The sequence below is a fragment of the Cervus elaphus genome, chromosome 15, assembly GCF_910594005.1.
Source record: "Cervus elaphus chromosome 15, mCerEla1.1, whole genome shotgun sequence".
Taxonomy (NCBI): domain Eukaryota; kingdom Metazoa; phylum Chordata; class Mammalia; order Artiodactyla; family Cervidae; genus Cervus; species Cervus elaphus.
Window position 1 is genome coordinate 30,558,471 of NC_057829.1, and position 24,973 is coordinate 30,583,443.

The 24,973-nt window shown below is 37.7% G+C and overlaps 1 protein-coding gene across 4 annotated transcripts in view; it reads left to right on the forward strand.

Moving 5' to 3' along the window:
• The window catches only part of SAMD8 (sterile alpha motif domain containing 8), a 51,307-nt gene extending 31,183 nt beyond the window's left edge, over window positions 1-20,124 (forward strand). For 3 of the 4 annotated variants that reach the window (XM_043925717.1, XM_043925714.1, XM_043925716.1), the window contains 4 exons: window positions 5,477-5,572; window positions 9,279-9,396; window positions 15,249-15,399; window positions 15,583-20,124. In XM_043925717.1, coding sequence (XP_043781652.1) covers window positions 5,477-5,572; window positions 9,279-9,396; window positions 15,249-15,399; window positions 15,583-15,887 — 670 coding nt within the window. In that variant the 3' untranslated portion in view covers window positions 15,888-20,124. The remainder of the gene's footprint in view (window positions 1-5,476; window positions 5,573-9,278; window positions 9,397-15,248; window positions 15,400-15,582) is intronic. The other variant, XM_043925715.1, reaches the window with a different exon arrangement.
• Window positions 20,125-24,973: the final 4,849 nt, after the last annotated feature.

Below are 24,973 nucleotides of genomic sequence, written 5' to 3' on the forward strand. Positions count from 1 at the left end.
CTTGTAGGTGGGTGAGGCGGGTCTTAGTCACGTGGTCTATTCATTCATAACAGGGGAGGATAGAAAATATGGAAACTGATATAAGATTGCCAGTTGTGTTGGTAGAGCATGAGGAGGTACTCTGCTGATTGTCTTTATCTTCTCTGAAAACAGATTTAGAAGAGAGAGCAGGTCAGAGGTTTGAAGAGAGAGGATGAGTGTGAAATGGCCGTCTGAATGAATAGACTTGTGTGATGGAGTAGCACTAAAGGCCTGCTTGAAGTTAATAGCTGTGTTGACTTTGTGTGTCTTTACCCCTCACCTGCACAGATACAGGTATAGAATAGGTAGATAACTGGATTTAAGCGGAGTCAAAACTTTGCTAGGTAGTACAATAAAGGAAGAAGAAGAAAGAGTGAGTATAATGACTGACTATAAACTTAGGTGGATAAGGAGGGACGGGAGGATATGAAGTAGGTGAAGGACAGAGGAAGTGTTATTAAGATCTGTGGGTTTTGGGTCTCAGAATTATTAAAGTTAGAGAACTAGGAGGAGTAAGATGGAAAAACAAGAAATGTTGGTTAGTGTAGGATTCTTGCTTCAGCTGTGAAGAATAATCTTGGTGATGACAAGATCCAATTTATAACAGTGCGCGTAGGTCACTGAAGTAGAGTAAGAGAAGTTGGAGAAGTAAAAAGAGGAGTGAGAAGAACAAATATCACAACAAAAGGAGCTTTGGAGAGAGTGGTATTGAACCAGAAACTAAAATCTCAAATCAGAGAATGGGTGCTGAGGTTCTGTAGATGATTGTAACAAGGCATAATGAGAAAAAGAGGGGAAATGATCATGAGGATTTTATTTTAAAGTGTACATTCGCGTGGGTTTTAGTATATTTATAAAGTTGTGCGGCCATCACCACTACTTCCAGAACATTTTCAACACCCTAAATAAATTCGTATTATCAGTCACACCCCATTTCTCTCCTCCCTCTAGGCTCTGGCAAGCAGAATCTACTTTCTATGGATTTGTCTGTTCTGGACATTTCATATAATGGCCGTATACAACATGTGGCCTTATTTTGTGTCTGGCTTCTTTTATTTAGCATACGGTTTCTAAGGTTCATGCATATGAGTAGTATGCATCCGTACATCATTCCTTTTTATTACAGACTATTATTTCATTGTATAGATACACTGCATTTAGCTTATCCATTCATTAATTGATGAATGTTTGAGTTGTGTTCACTTTTTGGCTACTATGGATACTTCTGCTATGAACAGTCATATACAAAGTTGTGTATAGACATATGTTTTCAGTTTGCAATGGGGATTTGAAACCAAATTTTGCCTAACATGCTACAGTGCCACCAGCTACAAAGCCTCATGCTCTTAAATATCTAAACTTCATTCACAGGAGAATGGTAGCAGGAGCTGTCAGCATTGCTTCTATATCCACTTGGATCTCTTTTCCATTTTCTTGCACATTTATACTCCCAGCATCCAGCAGTTGTGTGTCTTTGTTAGAGGACTGCTCTTGGGCTGCTGGGATACACTTTGCCTGCTTAAAAAGAGAATCACACATGCTTGGAACTTTACATCCCTTAGGCAGCAGCTCTTAACTGATGATGTGAGGTGGGGTATGTGTATTTCATTTCTCTTTGCCCAAGTTAGGACAACTTTTAGGTTGGACCTGCACTGTCTCCCAGATTCCCCACAGAACTGAGCCAAAGTTACCTTGCCTGAGTTTCCCACAGAGGTCTGCTTGCTGGTTCACCCTTGCCTTGCCTCCTTGCCTTCCTGATCTCATTTCCCGGCTACTCTATGATTTTCCCTTGGGAACATTCCTAATCACTTTCACAGTGATCTTTGTTGTGTCAAGCTTACTTGACACAATTCCAAGAGCTTCAGCACATCATAAACAAAAAATTACGAAACAGAGATGGTTTTAGAGGCAGGCCCACTTACATGTGAGGAGAGATAGCTAATAACCATAACAACAAGGGAGGAAACAGAAGCACTGTAAAAAGCACACATAAATAATGGAAAAACCACATCAATCTGGGGCTTAACTGGCTTTCATTTCTCAGTAGTCCCTGAGGTCATTACCTTGTCCAGTGTAATAATCTATGTTCATAGTAATGACTCTGAATTATGAAAGAAAATTAAATTCTATCCAGAAAAAAAAAGGAATAACATGTACATTGCATTTTAGAAAGCATTGCATCAAAATAAATGTGAGATATTGAAAACACATTTGACAATTTCCTTACAACGCTTCATTAAAAAACGAACAGGAAAAAGTGGAGATGGGGGTTCCCAGTAATCCAATGAAGGCAGAAGCAGTGATAATAATGAAAATTTATAAAGTAGAAAGCTAAGTGCCTATTGTGAGATTGAGAACTAGCAGTGCCTAAGAGGTGAGTTTATTTGTACTGCGGTGCTGCAGAAAAACTTTCAAAACAAGAGACATCAAGCATCTCTCAAGACAGGGTATAGATAGGAGCTAAATATGGGAGAACTGATTAAAAATCTATTTAAGACCTGTTCTACTGCAACTGAAGATAGGTAGTTTGTTCTCGAACATAGTTGATGTGAGGGTCTCTGGACTCAGGGACACCATTCCCAGCTGAGAACAAAGGTGCATGTTTTCATTGTATTTTCAAGGTGATTAACTATAAATCTATGGATTGATCACAAGACTTCAAGCTCCCTTCCTAACTTCCCATCCCTAGTCATACCAGCCCTAATCCTCCAAGCAAGGAAACAAATTCCTCTTCTTAGAAAGCCTGCAGAAGAGAAAAGGACTGTAGATACTGGAGGGTGCACTGACTTCAGTATTAATAGGTTGTGGCACATAGGCTCAATAGTTGTGGGTCCCCCGCTCCAGAGCACAGGCTCAGTCGTTGTGGCTCCACAGCATGTGGGGTCGTCCCGGATCAGGGATTGAACCCCTGTCTCCTGCATTGACAGCAGATTCTCTACCATTGAGCCACCAGGGAAGCTCTTGATAGTTTCTTAAGAAGTTAAACACATTCTTAACATAGGACTCAGTGATGTCATTCCTAGGTATTTGCCCAAGAAAAATGAAAACATATGTCCATGCAAAGACCTGTTCATAATCACCCAAACCTGGAAACAGCCCAGAATACCCATAGCTTGTGAATGGATAAGGAAATTGTGGACAAAGAATTGTACACACAATTACATTAGATGAATCTGAAATACATTAAGTGAAAATAGCCCGATACAAAAGGTGTTTGGATAAACATTGTGTGATTGCCTTTATATGCCATTCTAGAAAAGGCAGACCTGTAGGCATCAGAAGTCAGATCAGTGATTGCCCCACAGCTGAAAGTAAAGAAAGAGATTGACTACAGTGAAGGGGCACAAGAGAAGTTTTTGGAGTGATGAAAATGTTCTGTATCTTTATTGTAGTGGTGATTGCATGACTGAATGTTTGTCAAAACTCATGGAACTCTATAGCTAAAAATGGTGAATTTTTGTAAATTAAACCTCAGTAAATTTGACATTAAAAACAAGTTCATCCTCTAGTCCCTCATCTGAGAAAATAATTCAAGGATACACTACATCAAAACTAAGAAGTAAATTGAGAACGAGGAGGACATGGGATTCAGGAAATAGTGGATCCAATATAGAAAAGAAGAATTCCCAAGATGAGGGTTAAGTTTTACTCTAAGAAACGCCATGCAAAAAGAGTAGAAAATGCAGGCTTTCTAAAGAAGGAGCTCTTGGATAGATTTCTCTATCTCAATTCTCAATTTCTTGATATTGATGGAATAATCTGGAGGTGAATTGCTGATAGGCACCCAAGAAACAGAACAAAAAGTTACTAGCTCCAGAGAATTGTAAGAAGTTGTATGAGAGATTGTCTTCCATTGTCTTAACTATGAACTACACTTAAAATTTTACATTAAGTAAAAGCCAAAAATTATTTGAAACAAAATTATGAAATAATATTGAGAGCATGGGAGAGAAAGAGAATGTGTGTGTGTATTTGTATGTACTTTTGTGTGTGTTACTAGAAGATACAATGTCAAATAGAACACAAGAACGAAAGTGATTGCCTTTGGGGAGCAAGAATTACGTTTACGCTGAGGGTGAGGCAAAAAACTTACTTTACCATAAAAACTGTGTGCTTTGTTGCTCAGTTGTGTCGGACTCTTTGGGACTCCATATTCTATAGCCCACAGGCTCCTCTGTCCATGGGGATTCTCCAGGCAAGAATACAGGAGTGGGTTGCCATGCCCTCCTCCAGGGGATCTTCCCTACCCAGGGATCAAGCCCAGGTCTTCAGATGGATTCTTTACTATCTGAGCCCCCAAGCAAGTCCATACATAAGTATACCTTTTTAAAATTGTTTTAAAAGTTTTAAATTTTTAGAAGTCATTTAAAGGAATCTTTTATCTGAAAATTTGTATTATGTGAAATAACCCTTTTCCCCATAATGCCAGATAAATAAGGCAACATCAGATTAAAAAATACACAAGAGGAATCTTTTTTTCTGAGGTAACGGGTAAAAGATGAGTCCCTGAATGAAGATGATCATCTCTTTTCAGTTACTCTGAATAAGGTTTGAGTGGACTGTTAAATCTTTCAGATTTCATGTTTTCTTTTTAAGAATACCTTTAGTTCCTTAGTTATAAAATTAATGTGCCATAGTATAGAAAATTTTAGTGTAAATTAACAGAATAAAAATAAAACTATCAATAATCTTACCATTCGGTGATGACCTATTTGGACTAATTGATTTCCGTCTTCTTCCTCCACCTCTTCCTCCACACTTCTCGTTCCTCCTCCATTTTTTTTCTTCCTTGTTCTTTTTCTTCCTCTTCTTCTCCCCACCCCCTTCTTTCTTTTTAATTGAGAAAAGTGACACGTCTTTTACTGGTGGGTAATCACAGGCACTGTGGATTTAGTAAGGAAAGAGACATCAATGGAAAAGACGGAAGAAACAGAAATATAAAACAAAGGAGGGCAGAGAGAGACAAAAAAAAAAGAGTAAAACAAAACAGGAACTCTATTTACTTTGAAAACAAAATACACTAAACAAACAAACAAAAAAGAGTAGTTGAGTTCAAGTCCTGACAGTGTGGACTCTGAAATACACATCATTTAAGAAGTGAGCCTTTTCCCCCCTTCTCTTTTGGGAGCAGTCCTGTTTGTGGGTCTGTCGTGCTATGGGGAAGGAGAAAAGAGTTGTTACTTCTCTGCAGAGAACCATAACTGGGAATCACAGACAACAGAGAGCTTCAAGTGAGGAATCACAGACAACAAAGAGGTTCAGATAGTTTCATAAAACTATTTTATGAAATAGTTTTTTTTCTCAGGTTCTCCAGATACCATCTTCTAAAAGAGGTAACAGTTAAAGAAAATACTTTTAAGGTCATTATTAGAAGAGTATCTTATTGAAAAGGGTGGCACCATTTGCATACATGTACTTCTTGTCAGTCCAAAAATGTAACTTTCTTCCTTTCCAGCGTTCCTAGAATTCCATGGGCCTTTGCCATGACAGAAGTATGTGGCATGATTCTGTGCTATATTTGGCTCCTGGTTCTTCTTCTTCACAAGCACAGGTACCTCTCTTATTTCATTACAAGACTGAACAGGTTTTGACTATCTTACATAAAGGTCATCAAACCTTGTTTCTTCCTTTGCTGTTTCCGTCTTAATTTCCTTCTCTGGTTATTGTAATATTACAGTTATTGGTACAGAAAAATATTTTGAGTTTGATCAGCAAAAGAGTCAAGTATATAGGTAGTACCTATATATTTAGTAATATTCCAAATATATTTTGCAGGGAAAGATGGTGATATATAGCCATGGGCTAACTACTAACAGTCTTAAGTCTAGCCTTACCTTTCTCTGTAAGCAAATTGGAAATATCACTATCTATAGAAGGATTGGGACCCCTCCAGGGAACAGTCTTCTGTCAGATGTTTGGGTGGAAGAAACTATTCTCTGCTTGAAGGAGGCCCATTAAACAAGAGGTCATTTTACACATCATGCACATCTAGCAAGTGTAGCTTAGTATAGATGATATAGGAAATTGCTGAATAGGAAAGGTGCTGCTTTTGTACTTCCAAGAAATATAAAGAAATATAAAGGGAAGAATTTTTTCATTAAAAAAGAAAGGAGAGAAGCAGAAGAGAAGGCTCCTTTCCTATATAATTAAAGAAGGGAAATTATTTAAAAAATTAGACATAGTGTAAAATCTAAAAAGCAATATAGATTAATTTATTTACAACAGAAAAATAGACTCACAGACATAGAAAATAAACTTATGGTTACCAAAGGGGAAGTATGTGTGTGAGAAAGGAGGGGTGGGAATAAATTAAGAGTATGAGATTAACAGATACACAGTACTGTAATATAAAATATATAAGCAACAAGGATTAAAGCATAGTAAGGGAAAAATTAAAGATCTGACAAAGTTTGTGGATCTGCTATCTGTTGTCTTTGGGGGAGAAGAACAACAAGAAGAATAGGGATGTTTGCTTGATATTTTTTATTCTTTCTCCTCACCAGGAGGTGCTTAAGGTAAACCACAGCGATGGGCTTTTGGTCCTAAGCAGCAGTTATTTCAGTGCTTTGAAGGTGAAAAGAAAGGTTGATGATTGCTATTCTTGTCACACTTTTAGGCCATATTGCACTTCATTCTCTTTTACTCTGCAGGAATCTTTATAACTGGATTGCTTAAAACCAGAGGTGGTTTAAAAACACATGTATCACTGCTGCTTTCTGATTTAACTTTGCCTCACAAGACCCTGTAGATTTGAATTGATCCACTCTTTCAAAACAAGAGTTGAGTTTATATGGGAAACCTTGGTAGGTTTGGCAAGGTTCAGCAACTAAATGCAAGCTTTGATGTTTATTTAAGTCAAACAAAATGTTTCTCAAAGGGTGGTCTTTGTGCCACGTTCATTAGAATCACCTGGGCTCTCATTAAAATCCAGGTTCCTTGTTGTCAAAATGATAAAACTTGGAAGAAAGAATGCAGAAACCTTTGCTCTGGACTTTGCACCATATGATAAAATTCTCCACAAATACTGTGTTAAGAAATTTTTATTGCATCACTGAGCTTGCAGGAAGACAGGAAAATCCCAAAGAGCCCCAAACACACATACATGTGAAGAAGAAAACAACAAAAAAAATAACCTATGATGTAAAATCAGAGGAATGAATACGCATCTCTGGAAAAGGCAGGGTTACACTAGTTGTGATGCCAAAGCTGAGATAAGGAGACTCAGCCTTAGGTGTGTAGCAAAGTTGAGTGGCTGATAGGAAAACTCCCAGATGAAGCTGTGGATCTTGGAATGGGCTAGAGTGTTCTCAAGTCAGTAGTGCTACCTGAGTCTCAACAAGTTTAATTCTTCTCTGGATGATAGTGTATTCAATTTAGGCTCCTGTGGTTTCCCAAAACGTTGGAGAGCAGGGCCTATTAAGAAAAGTAAGGAATGGTGGACTCCTCCTGCTTTGAGCTGAGACCCTTTCCATTCAGTGTTAGTTCTCTTTCTTATCTTCTTTTCTTCTTTTTTATAGTACCACAGCTTCAGCAGTGAACCAGAAATGAAGCAGATCCTGCAGACTGAAACCTAGTTTGAAATAATTTCAGTTTCTAAAATTGCATTAAAGTGACCCCAGATTGTTAAATCCCTTAACTACTTGCCAAAAGAGATATCAAATCTCTCTTTGGGAAGACCGTGTAGACCTATCAATAAATTTAATTCTAAAATTTTTTATATACAATATCTGGCACTCAAGTAAATAACTAATTTAAAAAAGCACACAAGTATGTAAGAGAATATGACCAAAATTTAAGAGAAACAGTAAATAATGGAATAGACCCACAGCAGATCCAGAAAACAGAGGTACCAGATACAGATTTTAAAGTAATTCTGCTGACTAGTATAAGTAGCTCACTCGTGTCCAACTCTTTGTGACCCCATGGACTGTAGCCTGCCAACTTCCTCTGTCCATGGAATTTCCCAGGCAAGAATACTGGAGTAGGTTGCCATTCACTTCTCCAGGGGATCTTCCCAACCCAGGGATCAAACAGTCTCCTGCATTGTAGGCAGATTCTGTACCATCTGGGTCACCAGGGAAGCCACCAGGAAAGCCCCTGCTGACTGTTCAAGATAATTTTAACAGAATAAAATGGAAACTCTAGAAGCAAGCACACTTTTTAAAATCCATGAAATTGAGAATTCAGTAATGAGTATGACATCAGGTTGAATGCAGCAGAAGAGAGGATTAATGAATCAGAAGATAATTTGAAGAAAATATATTTTTAAAGATAGAAAATAGATTAAATTTTGGGGAATACTGAGGGGATAGCCTGAAAAAGGTTTAACTTATGGATAATTAGAGTTCCTTGAGGAGAGGAGAAAGGCAATAAAGCAGAAGTATATTTGAAGTGAAAAAAATAAATGCAGATTCCTGGGCTCCATCCCAGGTGTACACACTGCAGTTTGAAACTTATCTAACCTTGTGTTCAGTACTTTTTTTGAGGGTGGGTGGGAAGAACATTTTAAAAATGTATAAGCAAAGTCTCTGTACTTAAGAATCTTCTGATCTGTTTTCACTTAAGATATTAAAAAAAAATTAACAGTACGAATGATTTCATGCAGTTTAAAGTTTTTGTTAGAGATGTACTTAATGTAAAACAGTATTAAAAAAACAGTATTTTATAACTTAAATTTAAGTGAAATTAGAGAATGTTTGTTATATAATTAGTTATTAACCAATTTACAGTGTCATTAATGAGCAAAAACATTCCCTAGAATCACATATTTAACTTTAGTTCTCATTAAGTAAATGTTATGACAATATATGAGTAATAAAACTAACACTAAGCTAAGTGTCAGGCGACGGACTGTCTTCCTTCTTTCTTGTGTAACTTTTGCTTTCTCTTAGTCATGTTTTCTGACAGTAAAATGATGCTCTTAGGTCTGCACTATCCAACTTGGCAGGTGCTAGCCACATATGGCTGTTCAAATTTAATTTAGTGAAAATGAAATAAAATTAAGTTCCTCGCTTGTACATTCCGGATGCTCCAGAGCCACATATAGATGGTTTATTGGACAGTGCAGATGTAGTCCATTTCCATCATTATGGAAGGTCCTGTTGGACACTTGGGTTACATGGTCTCTAAGATTTCTGTCTTTGAAGAATTTAATGATTTTCCTGCTTGTTCTCCCTTGAAGTAAACGTTAGTTGCCTGGGGATATGTTGGTTTTCTCTCTTCTGATCTTTCTTCCTTTTTGGCCACTCTGTTCACAGGTCCATACTTCTGCGAAGGCTCTGTAGTCTGATGGGCACTGTCTTCTTGCTTCGCTGCTTCACCATGTTTGTGACCTCCCTGTCCGTGCCCGGACAGCACCTTCAGTGCACTGGAAAGGTAGCCGGCTGTCTTCTTAGCCGCTCTTCCCTCTTACTCTCGATGTGTGGGTGGCTTAGATGTGTGTATGAACCAAGGCTTAGATTTTGCTTTTAACATTATTAATAAAATGTGCTTTTTAGCAGTTTTTATATCGGTAATAAACATGTAGAAATCATGTGGTAAAAGTCTTAAGCCAGAATCTGCCTCCCTGTTACTTCTATCCATTGATCCTAACTAGTTCAGTGCTGTAGAGCTACGGAAAAAAGGTAGCTTTCAATTATCATTTTTCCTTTCCCACCATCCTCAGCATCTTTAGTTACTCATACTACATGACTCTGGACCTTTCACTGTCTTCATCACTCCTCTTTAAAAAGTGTTGCGGGGACTTCCCTTGGTGGTGCGGTGTTTAAGACTCTGTGCTTCCACTGCAGGGGGTGCACGGATTTGATCCCTGGTCAGGGAACTAGATCCTACATGCCACAGCTAAGACCCGGCACAGCCAAATAAAATAAATAAAGTATTAAAAAAAAGAAGCATTGCAGTTCAACCATATTCCATTTAAAATGTAGTACCCACTACTCTAAACTTCACTCTTTTGGAGATGTATTTAAATAATGGCTGATTTTTTTGTTTTTGTTTTATACTTTATAGGTTGTTTTGGTATACTTTGGACATACCTTCTCTTCTGGCTATATTGAGAGAGGATAGCTTATACAGATGGGAACAAAAAAAAATAATTATTTACAAAATTTTTTTTAAATCCTGAAGATCATTTGTGCTGTGTATACAAAATTGGCTGTTGAGACTCATTAAATTTGGACAAAAGGATTTGTTAGCCTTCTTTTCTAAGCCTCCATGCTTCAGTTATGTGTTGCCAAATATTTGAATAATATACTAACACGTTTCTTGTTATTTTAATGTTATTTGTAAAGTGTAAAACAAATTGTCAGTTCTTCTACTGCAATATAAATAGTTGAAATGCCGAGGAGGGAAGATTAAGCAGCTAAAGGAGATCAAGAACTAAAAATACAGCCCTGAGCTGAAGGGCATATAAACTTTCTCGAGGTATAAGGAGACTGACCAGTAAGAAAGGAGGAAGGGGTAATGACATTTAGGATTTAGTGTAAAGGAAATCTTTTATTTTTTTTAAGGTAAAAGATGCTTTTGTTTCTTCTTCTTTTTTTTTTTCCAAAAAGGGAAATTACTTCTAGTTACCAAGTTACATAAACTTATTGTAAAATTTCAAATTTTATAAAAATATGTAAATTAAAAGTTCCCTCTTCTTTCACCTCACCCCATAAATAATACTGTTAAAAGTTGTTTATATAGCCACATAGACTATTTTTAACCATGCTTACACATTCACACAAGTTTGTATAGATAGATGCCTTTTTTTTTTAGATAGATGCTTTTTAAACAAAAGATAGGATTATATTGCAGACATTGTACTTCAGCTTATGTTTTACTTAACAATGTGTTGTTTACTTTTTTCTGAAAAACTGCATATATTATACCTCATCTTTTTAATAGCTGCAGCGTATTCCATTGCATGATTTAACCGCTGTCCAAGTGGCGTGCATTTAGGTTATTTTCAAATCTTACTCTTTATAAATAATGCTATCATAAACATGCTTTTTCACTTACTTAATGGTCTTAAGATAAATTCCTGGAAGTGGAGTTATGAAATTAAAGGACACACAATTGTGATACACACTGCTGACATTTTCACTAGGGAAGACTGGTTTTTCACTACTGTCACCACACTGCATGTCGGTTTTCCCATCACTGTGCCACTACTACGTTTTATCAATTTTTGGAGTCAGCTATCATTCTGATTGATGAAAAATGATATCTGAGACTTTTATGGTCTTATATTTTAAACTTAAATCTGTAATTTCTTGACTGAAATAAAAATGCACAGTGTGAGCGCTTTGGGTTTGAGACCAGTCTTTTAGGAACTATGCTAAAGAAGTAAAGGAAGCCGTTAGCATATATGTGATCTTGGAGAAGGTGATCGAGCCACACATCTTGGTAGAAGGTTCCTGCTAGGCATGAGGAACAGATGTCTCAGTCAGTGATGTTAGTGCTTTTCTAAGTATGGGTGCAAGAAATTGGGTTCATAAAATTTTCTCCTGGGCGGGGGGGGGGAGGGGGATCTGTCCTGAAGGCCTATTCTGTCTGTTTTCGCAGAGCACAGAGTACCTCATTCCTGGTCTCTGTCCCGATGTCCTTTCAGGGTATGTTGAAGGTCGGGGACTTCAGTGGCTAATGACTTAATTCTTGTACAACTGGATGGCAAGTGACATTCTTTAGTTAGAAAATCTGCTGAAGTTCTGTGCACAGTGTGAAGGAGAGATTTAAAAGAGAAAATAAGTGAGCTTGTTACAGTGAAAGGAGAATTCCCTGTAGCTGAGGAATTTAATTGCGGGTCAGCCACTAAAGAAAAGGATATATATGCATAGGGCTGCAACATGTATTACAAAAATAAATTAGATACCATCCCTCTACAATATGGACAGCCCTTTCTCTGTCTCTAATGACAGTTTTTCATTATCAGTTAGCTTAATGTGGGTATACCTATTCAGATCTGCCCTAAATACTATTAATTGCTCTGAATTATAATATAACCTATTTATTGACCTGTATTTGCAGCAGTCATTAAAATTAGAAAGTTAAGATAATATTATCTATCAGTCAGATCCCTTACAGTGAACTCCATAGGGCTTTTACATTGTAATAAAGTAATTGCTTGAAATCTCATTCCCAAAAGTAGTGGGTTTGGAGACAGAACCAAGAACATGCCTGGTTTTCTTTTTTTAATTTAGTGATGGAAAGGAAAGAAACAGTTAAAGCAAATTTCTCATCAAAATGTCTAAATTCATTCTATTGTGTTTCAGTTTTTTTCTGGAAAGATATTTGGGGCATTTTACGATTGGAAAGGATAGGGAGACAAGTAACTGGGCAATGATTGCTTTTCTTTTTTGTACTATAATATTTTTCTTTAATTTTTTGGAGTATAGTTGATTTACAATGTTGTGTAATGATTTCTTTTCTTTTCTTTTTTTTTTTTTGAATGGCATCACTTGTTTCCTGTCTTTGGCTGAGATATTTTCCTAGCAATCTGTTCTTCACTGCTTGATTTTTTTTGCTGTCACTTGTGTAACATCTCCAACCCTGTTCTCATTAGAGGTCATGGAAATAAGCAAACCATGTATATTTTAGTATCTCCTTTCCTTTTCTCTGATAATAAATTTCTCTCCCTCTCCTGCCATCAACTGAGACAGAAGGGGGAAACTGGGTAGTGTATAATCAGGTGAGATTTCTAATGAAATGGCGATTCTAATGAGATTGTTCCTCTGGTTCATTGGCCATAGGCTCTTTAAGATATAGGGCTCTAGAACTGGACTCCCTCTGTTCACATCTTTATTACTTATTAGCTGTGTGACCTCTCTGAAGCCAGATTGCTAATCTGCACAGTTAAATCAGTTCATACAATTTTTGTGGAAATTAAATGCAATAACAAAAAAGCATATAGTAGTATGCTGCACATAGGAAATGCAGATAAAATTACAGCAATTTTTTATATTGTTATTATGTGTTAAATGCCTTTTTTAAAAAGTGACCATTGCTCAGACTCTTCCTCAAAATGGATTGCTTTTTTAAGTTTTATGTGTGGGGGTTGGGATTAGATTTTGCTACTAATATCAGGAACTTTACGGTGGCTGTAGTTTAATAAACAAGCAATGATTTATTCTCTCTCATGAGAGAAGTCTGAAAGTAGGTACTTCAGGTCAGGTGTGTGGTAACTTTATGGAGTTATCAAAAATCCACGATTCCTCTGCCTTTCTGCCCTCCTGTCCTAAGACCTGGCTTGCATCCTCAAGGCCACTTTGTAGCCGTGGTGACTGCCAGAGCTTTAACTGTCATGTCTGAGTTGTAGGCTGGAAGAAGGAAAGGTAGAGAAGACTTCTTCCAAGCTGTTGCCTCTTTCATTGATAAGTAGCCTTCCCAGAAATCTTCTATACTTCCCTTTCTATCTTACTGTACAGACTTAGTCACTGAGACAGAAGGGGGAAACTGGGTAGTGTATAATCAGGTGTCACACCTAGCTGCAAGGAAGGATGAGAAATGCAGTGTTATAGTTGAATTCATCACCTCTTCTAATTGATTTTAGAACTGTTACTACTGAAGAAGGGAGAGTGGATATTGAATGGTAGCCATTATCTCTGTCATAGCTTGTTATTGTCAAGAACAGGCAAGCAAATACTACTGTGTTATAGGGTATAAAACTTGGCAATGCTTTTGTGCTGTAGTAAGCTTTTAATTTCCATTGGATCATAGAAAAAGCAACAGAATTCCAAACAAACATCTACTTCTGCTTTATTGACTACTCCAAAGCCTTTGACTGTGTGGATCATAACAAACTGGAAAATTCTTAAAGAGATGGGAATACCAGACCACCTTACCTGCCTCCTGAGAAACCTGTATGCAGATCAAGAAGCAACAATTAAAACCGGACATGGAACACAGACTGGTTCCAAATCAGGCAAGGAGTACATCAAGGCTGTATATTGTCACCCTGCTTATTTAACTTCTATGCAGAGTACATCATGTGAAATTCCAGACTGGATGAAGCACAGGTGGAATCAAGATTGCCGGGAGAAATATCAATAACCTCAGATATGCAGATGACACCACCCTAATGGCAGAAAGTGAAGAGGAACTAAAGAGCCTCTTGATGAAGGTGAAAAAGGAGAGTTGAAAAAGCTGGCTTAAAACTCAGCATTCAAAAAACTAAGATTATGGCATCCCATCCCATCACTTCATGGCAAATAGATGGGGAGACAGTGAAACAGTGGCAGACTTTATTTTCTTGGCCTCTAAAATCACTGCAGATTGTGACTGCAGCCAAGAAATTAAAAGACACTTGCTTCTTGAAAGAAAAGCTATGACCAACCTAGACAGCATGTTAAAAAGCAGATACATTACCTTGCCAACCAAAGTCAAAGCTGTGGTTTTTCCAGTAGTCATGTATGGATGTGAGAGTTGGACCATAAAGAAAGCTGAGCTCCGAAGAATTGATGCTTTTGAACTGTGATGCTGGAGAACACTTGAGAGACCCTTGGACTGCAAGGAGATCAAACCAGTGAATCCTCAAGGAAATCAATCCTGAATATTCATTGGAAGGACTCATCAAAGCTGAAGTTCCAGTACTTTGGCCACCTGAGGCAAAGAGCTGACTCATTGGAAAAGACCCTGATTCTGGAAAAGATTGAAGGCAAAAGGAGAAGGGGGAAGCAGAAGATGAGATGGTTGGATAGCATCATTAACTCAATGGACATGAACTTGAGCAAACTCTGGGAGATAGTGTAGGACGGGGAAGCCTGGTGTGCTGTGGTTCATGGGGTCACAGAGAGTCAGACACAACTGAGCGACTAAACAACGGCAGCCTTTTCATTGTAAAGGAAGTCCTAGTAGAGAAGTTTGAATTGCATTGATTTCACTATATGTGTGCTCAGTTGCTCGGTCATATCTGACTCTGTGACCCCACGGACTATAGCCTTCCAGGCTCTTCTGTCCATGGGATTCTACTGGCAAGAATACTGGAGGAATGGGTTGCATTTCCTGCATTGACAGGCAGGTTCTTCACCACTACACCACCTGGGAGGCTATTGATTTCATTAAATTACCAGAATATTTCTGAGTACGGCCAAGCTTTGACCACCCATTATTGGTGTCTGCAGTTAATTACAGTGGGAGTCTGGTTGATTTTGCTTAGATCTGTCATTCAGTCTTTGAATTTCAGTGGGAGTGGTAAGAGCCTCTACTGCCATAAGCATTTGAAGCACTAATTCTTAGCTTTCTTATAGGTATATGGCAGTGTATGGGAGAAGTTACACCGGGCCTTTGCCATTTGGAGTGGCTTTGGGATGACCCTGACTGGCGTCCACACTTGTGGAGACTACATGTTCAGTGGCCACACGGTCGTCCTGACCATGCTGAATTTCTTTGTCACTGAGTGTAAGTACCTCTTCAGTGCTTCTCGGCACAGCGAGTGACTAGCTGCACAGGAGGCTGGGGAAGGGCGTCAGATTCTGTGAAGAGTGGGAAAAACAGGCAGGTCTAGGAAACGTGTCACTGAGAAACATTGGGAGAACTGTTGGAAGAAATGATTTTAAAATGATCTTTCTGTCCTTTTCTCAGATACACCAAGAAGCTGGAATTTCTTGCACACTTTATCCTGGGTTCTCAACCTCTTTGGAATCTTCTTCATTTTGGCTGCCCATGAACATTATTCCATTGATGTGTTTATTGCCTTTTATATCACAACGAGACTCTTTTTGTACTACCATACTCTAGCCAATACCAGAGCATATCAGCAGAGTAGGAGAGCAAGAATTTGGTTTCCCATGTTTTCTTTTTTTGAGTGCAATGTTAATGGTACAGTCCCAAATGAATATTGTTGGCCATTTTCAAAACCAGCAATAATGAAAAGACTAATTGGATGAAGACTATCTTTGTAATGGGCTCATGACTAAAGATGCAGTCATTGTTGAAAGTAACTTTGTTTTCTCCCTCCAGGTTGTTCCTGAATGTCTTGCTTTTTTCCCTATATGTTGACAAAGTTCTCTGTCCTGAGCAAGGCTGTGACCATAGAAAGCAAACAAGAACAATCAAGAGTCCTTACCTGTCTGTCGAACAGAAGTTTAAGTAGATGTTTTTTGCCCCTTCTCTTTAGGCAGACTTAATATTATGATTGAAGTCAGGCTCTTAGCTTTACCTTTTGAGTATTTGCCTGTTGAACTTAAGCTAATCAACTTAAGCAGTTTGCTGGTTGAAAGATGTAAAAAGAAAAAAAAAATTCCAGTAGGACTCTAGGCAAGAAATACTGAGAATACTAATAATTTTTTAGGCTCCTTATTTTCTTCAAAGGAAAAACCCGTACCCAATGAGCAGTACTTGTTCTTTGAACTAATCTCCGTGTCTTTCTAAAAAAATGCAACTCTGGAAAGTGATCCATTTTACTGACAAATTAATTTTTGCCTTCTGAACTGACCGTAAGAAAAGTATACTGACTATACCAGGATCCTTGAAATGAGAATGAAAGAGGCCATATATAAGATGACAAAGTAAAGTATAACGCTGGCATTTTTTCACCAAAATTAACAAAAGATTCGGTTCTATTTTGTTCTAAGGGTTTAGTATGATCATCAGTAAGTATTCATGAGGGAAAAAATGTCTGAATCCATAAAAATAAAATTGGCTTAATTTTAGTGACGAAAGTACCTGGAATAACTTTGTGCTGTGACTGTTAGCCAGATAAATGACAGCCCAATTTTATGCTTTTTAATGATGTTATTTAATGAGCAAAATGAGAGTTTTTATCAGATGTTAGATAAAGTTCTTATGTCCTTAAATGGGGATGTTTGCATGCAAATTTTTCTCTTTCTGAAATTTATAACAGGTTGCAGGCATAATATAACTATTTGGTTTTTGAAATTTCTCATCTTGACCATCAGAACTAAGCAGCCTCAGACATATTTGGATATGAAAAGGTTTTGTTGTTTTTTATTTTTAAATACAATTGTGTACATACATTCTTTCTATTTAGCTTTAATTTGGCAGTCAGGAGTAATATAACTTAGTTGCTGTTTACAACACTAGAAATTTAGTACCTTAAGTAATTTGACCTCTGTGATAAGCTTTGTCACTTTAACTTTTAATGATTTTGTACAGTAGTTCTGATAGTAGGATGGTTCTAGAATTAGAAGTTGAACCCCAACTCATGAGCTTAGCCACTTGGAATATTAATTGTGTAGTTTTGCATTCAGTTTTAAAACAAGGAGTTAGAAAAGGTGCTGGCATATTAACATGCTGTTGATACAGTGAAATATTTTATTTTTGCACTTTGAGTCATATTCCCACCCCCTATAAGTTACAGAGGAGCCTGAGTGGATTGGGCAGGAAACAAATATAATGCAAGCAAGTTTCAGCTAGTGCTGAGTGACACCAGTTTGTGTCTTCTCTGAATATTGTTTTTTTATTTTTCACTTGAGAAAATGTCACGAGATAATTTAGTTTTATTATGCTTTTAAATCTCATACTTTAGAATCTGATAGTACCTTGAACTGTTGATCCTGTTACATTCTGGGGATGAAAATGCCAACATTTCATCCAAGGAAAGTGCATAATCATGAAGGTTGAAGGATGTTTCCTGTGCAGTTAGAGTAGTTTGACCCTTGAATTCAAAAGATACCTAACATCCACTTTTTCCAAATAACAAAAGAAGCCTGAATTTATCTAGGAATGGACTGATGTTGGCTTTTGGGAAAATGTTTGGAAAAAATCTGTGGCACCATTAATTCAAGAATGTTGAATAACTACTTAATGGTAAATTTCCCTAACAGCAGTTTTCTTTCCTCCATATGGATTTTATTCTAGAACAAAACAGGGAAAAAAAAAAAATTACAACCAACTTTGCAGAGCTATTGATACTGAGAGTGCCTAACAGCAGACTGCAATGAGGATTATAAAATAACTTCCCAACCTCCCTTTTACCATATCCGTTTTGAGGGAAAGGTAAGCTAGATTTATAATTTATTGTTATAACTATTACAAGGCAGTGTTTACATACATTAATCATCTCCAGGTCTCTTCCTTGGAAAGCTTTGAGACAACATTCTTTTCCGTTTCTTTTTTTAATACAAAACATATTTTTGTTACTTACTGTTTTGTCCAGAAATTTCCAGATTTTGTCTTTGTATCTTTTTTCTTGTAACAATTTTGTTAAAACCATAGTGAAAATAGAATTTACATTTTGACTGTGACTGTGGCTAGGTAGAGAAGCTGCATGCCTTAGATCTACAGAATTTTTACCTTGTATGCAGTTTCAAACATGTGAGAGGTTTACCTCATTAAACACTGAGATTTCAGTATAGAGGGAACCAAGGCAATTTTTTGTTCAGGGATGCAAACTGGAGGTTATACTGAAAGTCTTCCATGCAATTTCTGTCTTCTTAGGGGCAGCATTACCTTTTTTTCTTTTTCTTAAATTACTTGCAGGACAGTGTTACTGAAGATTAATTGAAGTTTGTAGAGAATATCAGGTTTAGAAGAAGGCACGTTTGCTATTATCACCACATAATTTGGGAGAAACTCTTTTTGGCTATGCTGCAGAATTTTCAACATGCCTATCTTCTCTATAGTCCTCTGTAGCCAGAATTGCTTGGGTTAAAATACACCTTCCATATGCTAGGTCTGTTTATTAGTATCGCTGTAAATCAGAACATAGTGAACTCAGCCACAGAGCCAATCAGTTAAGGGAGTGTGGACTGTTCACAGGAAGAACTCCACGCTAGAGACCTGCTGAAAATGTAGCTCTGGCACTGCAGGTGGCACTCTTCCCTACCCTGTGCCTGCTTAAAATTCCTACTGAAAATAATAAGGACAGAGGTGCCAAATCCTTTTATAGCTAATATGAGGCCCTGTGTTTTGAGGACACCTGTTTGGAAAGTGTTATGTATATATTCAAAGTGATATTCATAACACTAACCTGCTTTGTCTGTATTCAGTAGAAAAGCAATTTCATTGTCAGTTTCATAGTAAACTTTTTTTAAAGGATTCTTGTTCCATAATGTTCTAGAACATTAACCATATTCTTGTTTTAAATTATCTCTTACTAAAAGTAATCATAGTAACAATCATTTGCCAGTTCTTTGCAGGCATTTGAGAGAGGATAACTCTTTTTTAGAATAGTCCCATGGCTTTCTTAACCAGTATTGGTTTCATTTAGAGAGTTTCAGAGCCAACAAAGCATGTCAACTTTAATACCACGTTTACTTGGCTGTTACAGTTTGCATTTGTGAAATGTTTAATCTGAATTACCCCGTACTGCTGTAGAGGAAATTGTTAGTAACATCAAAAGTCAGACTGTTGCTGCAAGTGACCAATGAGAAAGGAAAGAGGTTGAGGGTTGTTTTCCTTCTCTTTTAGTAGCTTTGAATGACTGAAATTACTATGGAAGTAGGTTTTGGTGCCCCTCTGGCCTATTCCTCACCCCCAGCAAAGACCACCAATTTCAAGTAACTAAAATATGGCCTATTATTTTGCATTAAGTTGAATTAAAACATTTGTGCAATCTATAAGCCATAATTCAGCTTCCCCCAAAGTTAATTTTTTTAGACTATGTTCTACCTTATATTAGCCAAGGACTTTTTCTCTGTGTACTCCATGTTTATGCATAAAGAAGTTTTGTATCTAATATGGAAGGAGAGGGAATACTATGTTAATTTTGATGTTATTTCAGATCTGTTTCAATCTGAACTACTGGGTTGTCTGAACTCATGAGGCATTGTTACCAGTTAGTAATACCATCTTTAAAATGCTCAATTTTAATAATTTTTTATTCAGAGAATCTGTGACTTGTTAGGACAATTGAAGTATTTCTGATATGAAACAAAACAAGTGGAGACTGATACTTAATGGGGGAAGCAAAATTAGCTTGGGCTAAAATGGGCATGTTCTGTTCTATGAATTCTACCTAAATGTCACCCAGTGTGCAGAGAAACTAGTATTACTTGAAGATGTGAAAGTTCCTGTGGTAGCCATACTTTGAAGCACAGTATTGTATATAAGTAAATATCTCAATTCTAAATTAAATCCAGATTTAACTAATATATATTATTTTATATCTTTGTTGTATTAAAATGTTTAAAAACACTAAAAATAAAACATTTGAAAATTGGATTATAGTCTCTTCTTTAAATGTCTTTGCATTATTAATGCAGCTGCTTTATTTTTTATAAAGTGAATTTTTTATTTTTGCAAATGATTGGGTCCTGCAACTTTAAATACTAATGTATTGTCTAGTCCCTGGCATGTGCTACTTCTTAGTTGTCTATTAGATAAGCCATTTGCCCTTTCTCCTTTCTTTTCCATAAACTAGGGAAAGAAAAGTAATATTCCTGATGGTTTAAGAATAATTGTAGATTAAGTTGAGAAGGAGGAATGGGAAGCAAACAGCTACTTACTTATTCCTGAGCACATTAAAGTTTGTGTCTGTTGGTTTTGGGTTTATTTTAATTGTAGATTTTATAGGAAGGTACCATCATCCTGTTGGATCAGCTTTGGAGGTAATGATAAATAGGAAAAGAAGAGAAAATAGTTGTTAGGGGGTAGCCCAGCAACTCAAGAGCCATGGAAACACCAAACAGATGAGCCGCCCACTGCTGTTGGCTGGTGTAGTGGGAATGTAGGATATGATATACTTTGTATCCAAAATGGTCTGTCTTGTGCCAATGCACCTAACCTATTGAAATGCTGAACTGCCCCGCATTAAGTGGTGTGGGAGCCAACTCTGGGAACACTAAGTATTGTCACAGGACCCTGCTGCTGCTGCTGCTAAGTCGCGGCAGTCATGTCTGACTCTCTGTGACCCCACAGATGGCAGCCCACCAGGCTCCTCTGTCCCTGGGATTCTCCAGGCAAGAATACTGGAGTGGGTTGCCATTTCCTTCTCCAGCAGGACCATGTGAGTTTATTAATTCATAACTGAATTTGTCTTCATGATCACTACTAATTGTAGCCTCTCTGGTGCTGGCACCAGCTGGTATCCTGGGGACTCTGGAAAAGAATTGTCCAAAACAGACTGAGAGGCAGCTTGGTAGAATGGAAGATGTGCTGGATTTAGACTCTGAGGACCTAGGTATGGGTTGAAGCTCTGCTGCAGATTAAATTGGGCCTTTTCTTCCAGCTTCACTTAACCTTATGTGTAAAATGTAGGGGGAAGTGCCTACCTCATCGGCTGTGTTAAGAGCCAGATTATGAAAGTATTATAGCCTTAATGACTCAGTACCTGGTATATCATACTAAACTTGTTACTTGAATTTAGGTCAGTAACACAGGGCCTGTACTCTAGGGAGTTAATAATCTTAGGTTAAGATGACCGAAAAATGGAACTAACAACTTTCATTGGCAGAATAGAGCAGTAGTTTTAAAACTGCCTGGGTGAACATCTGGGGTACTGGAAGGGAGTTGAAGCTTGTACCATTTTCATCCAGAGTTGGTGTTTTACATATTTGGCTTTCCTAGTTGGCTTTCCCTTGAAAAAAGGGTTGAGAATAATGGAAGTGAATGTTTGGAAACCACTGAGGGGGTAAACAAGTTTACTCTCTTCATTTAATTGTAGCTTGGGAGAGGAAGGGCTCACTGGGGACTGAGGATCCAAGAAAAATTCATTAAACCTGTAAACCTTAAACTGAACCCTCCTTGAAGGATAAATCCAATAGGGTGTGATGAAAGTTTAGAGGGCTCTAACTGATGCAAAAAATTGGATTTATTTGAGAATATGTTTGGGAATTGTTGACAGGATATATGATTTTATTTTAAATGGAAGCATTAGGAATGCCTATTGTGGGGTGGGGCCAAAAAAAAAAAAACGAATGCCTCTTGCCAGGGTCTAAATTGTTTGGACAGGTATGAGTAATTCTGTGAAGCAGGAGTTGGTAAAGGGCAGAAGTATGAGTCTAAAAGAGAGAGGAAAGATGCTGCTGCTGCTGCTAAGTCGCTTCGGTTGTGTCCGACTCTGTGCGACCCCAAAGACAGCAGCCCACCAGGCTCCTCTGTCCCCAGGATTCTCCAGGCAAGAATACTGGAGTGAGTTGCCATTTCCTTCTCTGGAAAGGTGATGGAAAGTACACAAAAGATCACTGGAGATGAAAGGCCAGAGAGATCCCAAGGTAGGTTGGGGAACCGGGGCAGGGCACAGTTTGTAGGAGGCCTTTGTCCCCCAGTCAGGGAAGATCGAGACTCCAAACAAAGGAGCTGCCCACTGCTATTGGCTGGTGTCATGCGAATGTAGGATATGATATACTTTGTATCCAAAATGGTCTGTCTTGTGCCGATGCACCTGACCTATTGAAATGCTGAACTGCCCCGCAGTAAGTGGTGTGGGAACCAACTCTGGAAACTTGAGGATGGTGCTGTCATAAGAGAATGCCTCAGAGGAGCTCAGTGATCGCCCTCAGCTATAACTTAGAAAAAGAGCAGATGATAGCTGAAAGGCCTCTGCTGGAGTAGCATGATATTTAAATGCTTCACAGGGCTCCCCAAGAGAGCCAGAGGTACAAAACCACCTTGACCTGCCTGTTCATATTTCAATTGTAAGAGCGTTGTATCCCAATCTAAAGAGAATACTTGTATCTATTTTTTTAATTGGAGGATAGTTATTTATAATACTATGTTAGTTTCAGGTGTACAGCAGAGTGATTCAGTTATATGTATATTCATTTTTTTTCAGGTTCTTTACCCATATAGGTTACAACAGAATATTGGTTGATTTCTCCATATATAGAAGTATGTGTATGTCAATCCCGAACTCCCAGTTCATCCCTCAGCAGCCCACACTTTCCCTTTGGCTAACCATAAATTTGTTTTCTGTGTCCGTGGCTCTGTTTCTGTTTTATAAATAAGTTCATTTGTATCATTCTTAAAATTAGATTCTACATGTGACTAATATCGTAAGATATTTGTCTTTTCTCTGACCTCACTTGGTATGACCATCTCCAGGTCCATCCATGTTGTTGCAAATGGCATTATTTCATTCATTTTTATGGCTGAGTAAAATTCCGTTGTATATATGTACCATGTTTTCTTTCTGTTCTTCTGTCAGTGACATTTAGGTTGTGTCCATGTCTTGGCTATTATAAATAGTGCTATGGTGAACATTGGGGTGTGTGTAAATTTTCAAAGTATGGTTTTCTCCAGATAAATGCCTTTGAATGGGATTGCAGGGTTATATGGTAGTTCTATTTTTCATTTTTTAAGGAACCTCCATACTGTTCTTCATAGTGGCTATGCCAACTTACATTCCCACCAACAGTGTAGAAGGGTTTTGTCCCTTTTGTCCACATCTTTTTCAGCATTTATTATTTGTGGACTTTTTGATGATAGCCATTCTGACCAGTGTGAGGTGGTACCTCATTGAAGCTTTGATATGCATTTCTCTGGTAATTAATGATATTGAGCATCTTTGCAAATGTTTTTTGGCCTCTGTATGTCTTTGGAGAAAAGTCTATGTATATCTTCTGCCTATTTTTTTATTGGGTTGTTTGTGTTTTTTACATCAAGCTGCATGAGCTACTTATATATTTTGGAGATTAAATGCTTTTTGGTCCCTTGGTTTGCAAATATTTTCTCCCATTCTGTGGGTTGTCTTTTCATTTATTTATCGTTTGCTGTGCAAAAGATTTTTAAGTTTAATTAGGACCTATTTGATCATTTTTATTTTTATTACTCTAAGAGATGAATCCAAAAAGATATTGTTGCGGTTTATGTCAGAGTGTTCTGCCTATGAGTTTCCTCTAAGAGTTTAATAGTGTCCAGTCTTGCATTTAGGTCCGTAATTCATTTTGAGTTTATTTTTGCATATGTTGTTAGAGAGTGTTCTGTTTCATTCTTTTACACGTAGCTGTTCAGTTTTCCTGAAACTAGTATTGAAGAGAGACTGTCTTTTCTCCATTGTATAGTCTCTCCTCCTCTGTCATGGATTAATTATCGATTAGCACACTAGTTTATTTCTGAGCTTTCTGTCCTCTCCCAATGATCTGTGTTTCTGTTTTTGTGCCAGTACCACACTGTTTTGATTACTACCACTTGGTAGTATAAAGTCAGGGAGCCTACCTAATGGTTTTTTGATAAACAGACTCATCAGCTGCCTTCATCAATAAGACGTCAGAGTACATGAAATTTGATCCTATTTTTCCACAAAGCCTGATTCTGGAGGCTTAGCTAGAGAGCATTTTGGCAGTAAGAATGCAGTTTGAGGACTTGAACATGGTGGAAATCTCACCTGCAGACGTGCAGGAATGTGATACACCTGACTGTCCAGGCAGCATTCTGAACTTTCTTCAGTATTGATCCCACAGCAGTGCCTGTGATTCTTACTCTCTTTTTTAAAAAAATTGTCTTTTGATTGTGCTGGGTCTTCATTGCTATGTGTGCTTTTCCCTAGTTGTGGTACATAGGCTTCTCATTGTGGTGACTTCTCTTGTTGCAGAGACTGGGCTTCAGTAGTTGTGGTTTCTGGGCTCTAGAGCACAGGCTCAATGGTTGTGGTGCACAGACTTTATTGCTCTGCTCCATGTGGGATCTTTCCAGATCAGGGATCAAATCCATGTCTCCTGCATTGGCAGGTGGATTCTTTACCACTGAGCCACCAAGGAAGCCTCTTACTCTCATTTTTAAAAGTTATTAATTTCAAGTAAATAAATTGTGAACATGGTAACAAACTGTGTACTGAAGACTCTTTCCCACCCCTGTGCCTTTAGTAGTTCTCCTTCCAAGAGATGACCATTTTTACTGAATTTTTCCTGAGCTACTTTCTATGCACATACAATATATTTTTTTAATTGGCTTTACATTATTTTATACAAATTGTACCATATACACATATATGCACATACATACATGGTTTTGCACCATGCTTATTTCGCTTCACATGTGCCAATGCCTTCCCCTCTAGGGACACACCTTAGTTGAATGAATAGAGCTTATTGCTCATTGCATTGAGTGAGAACACACACCATCAGGAACTACA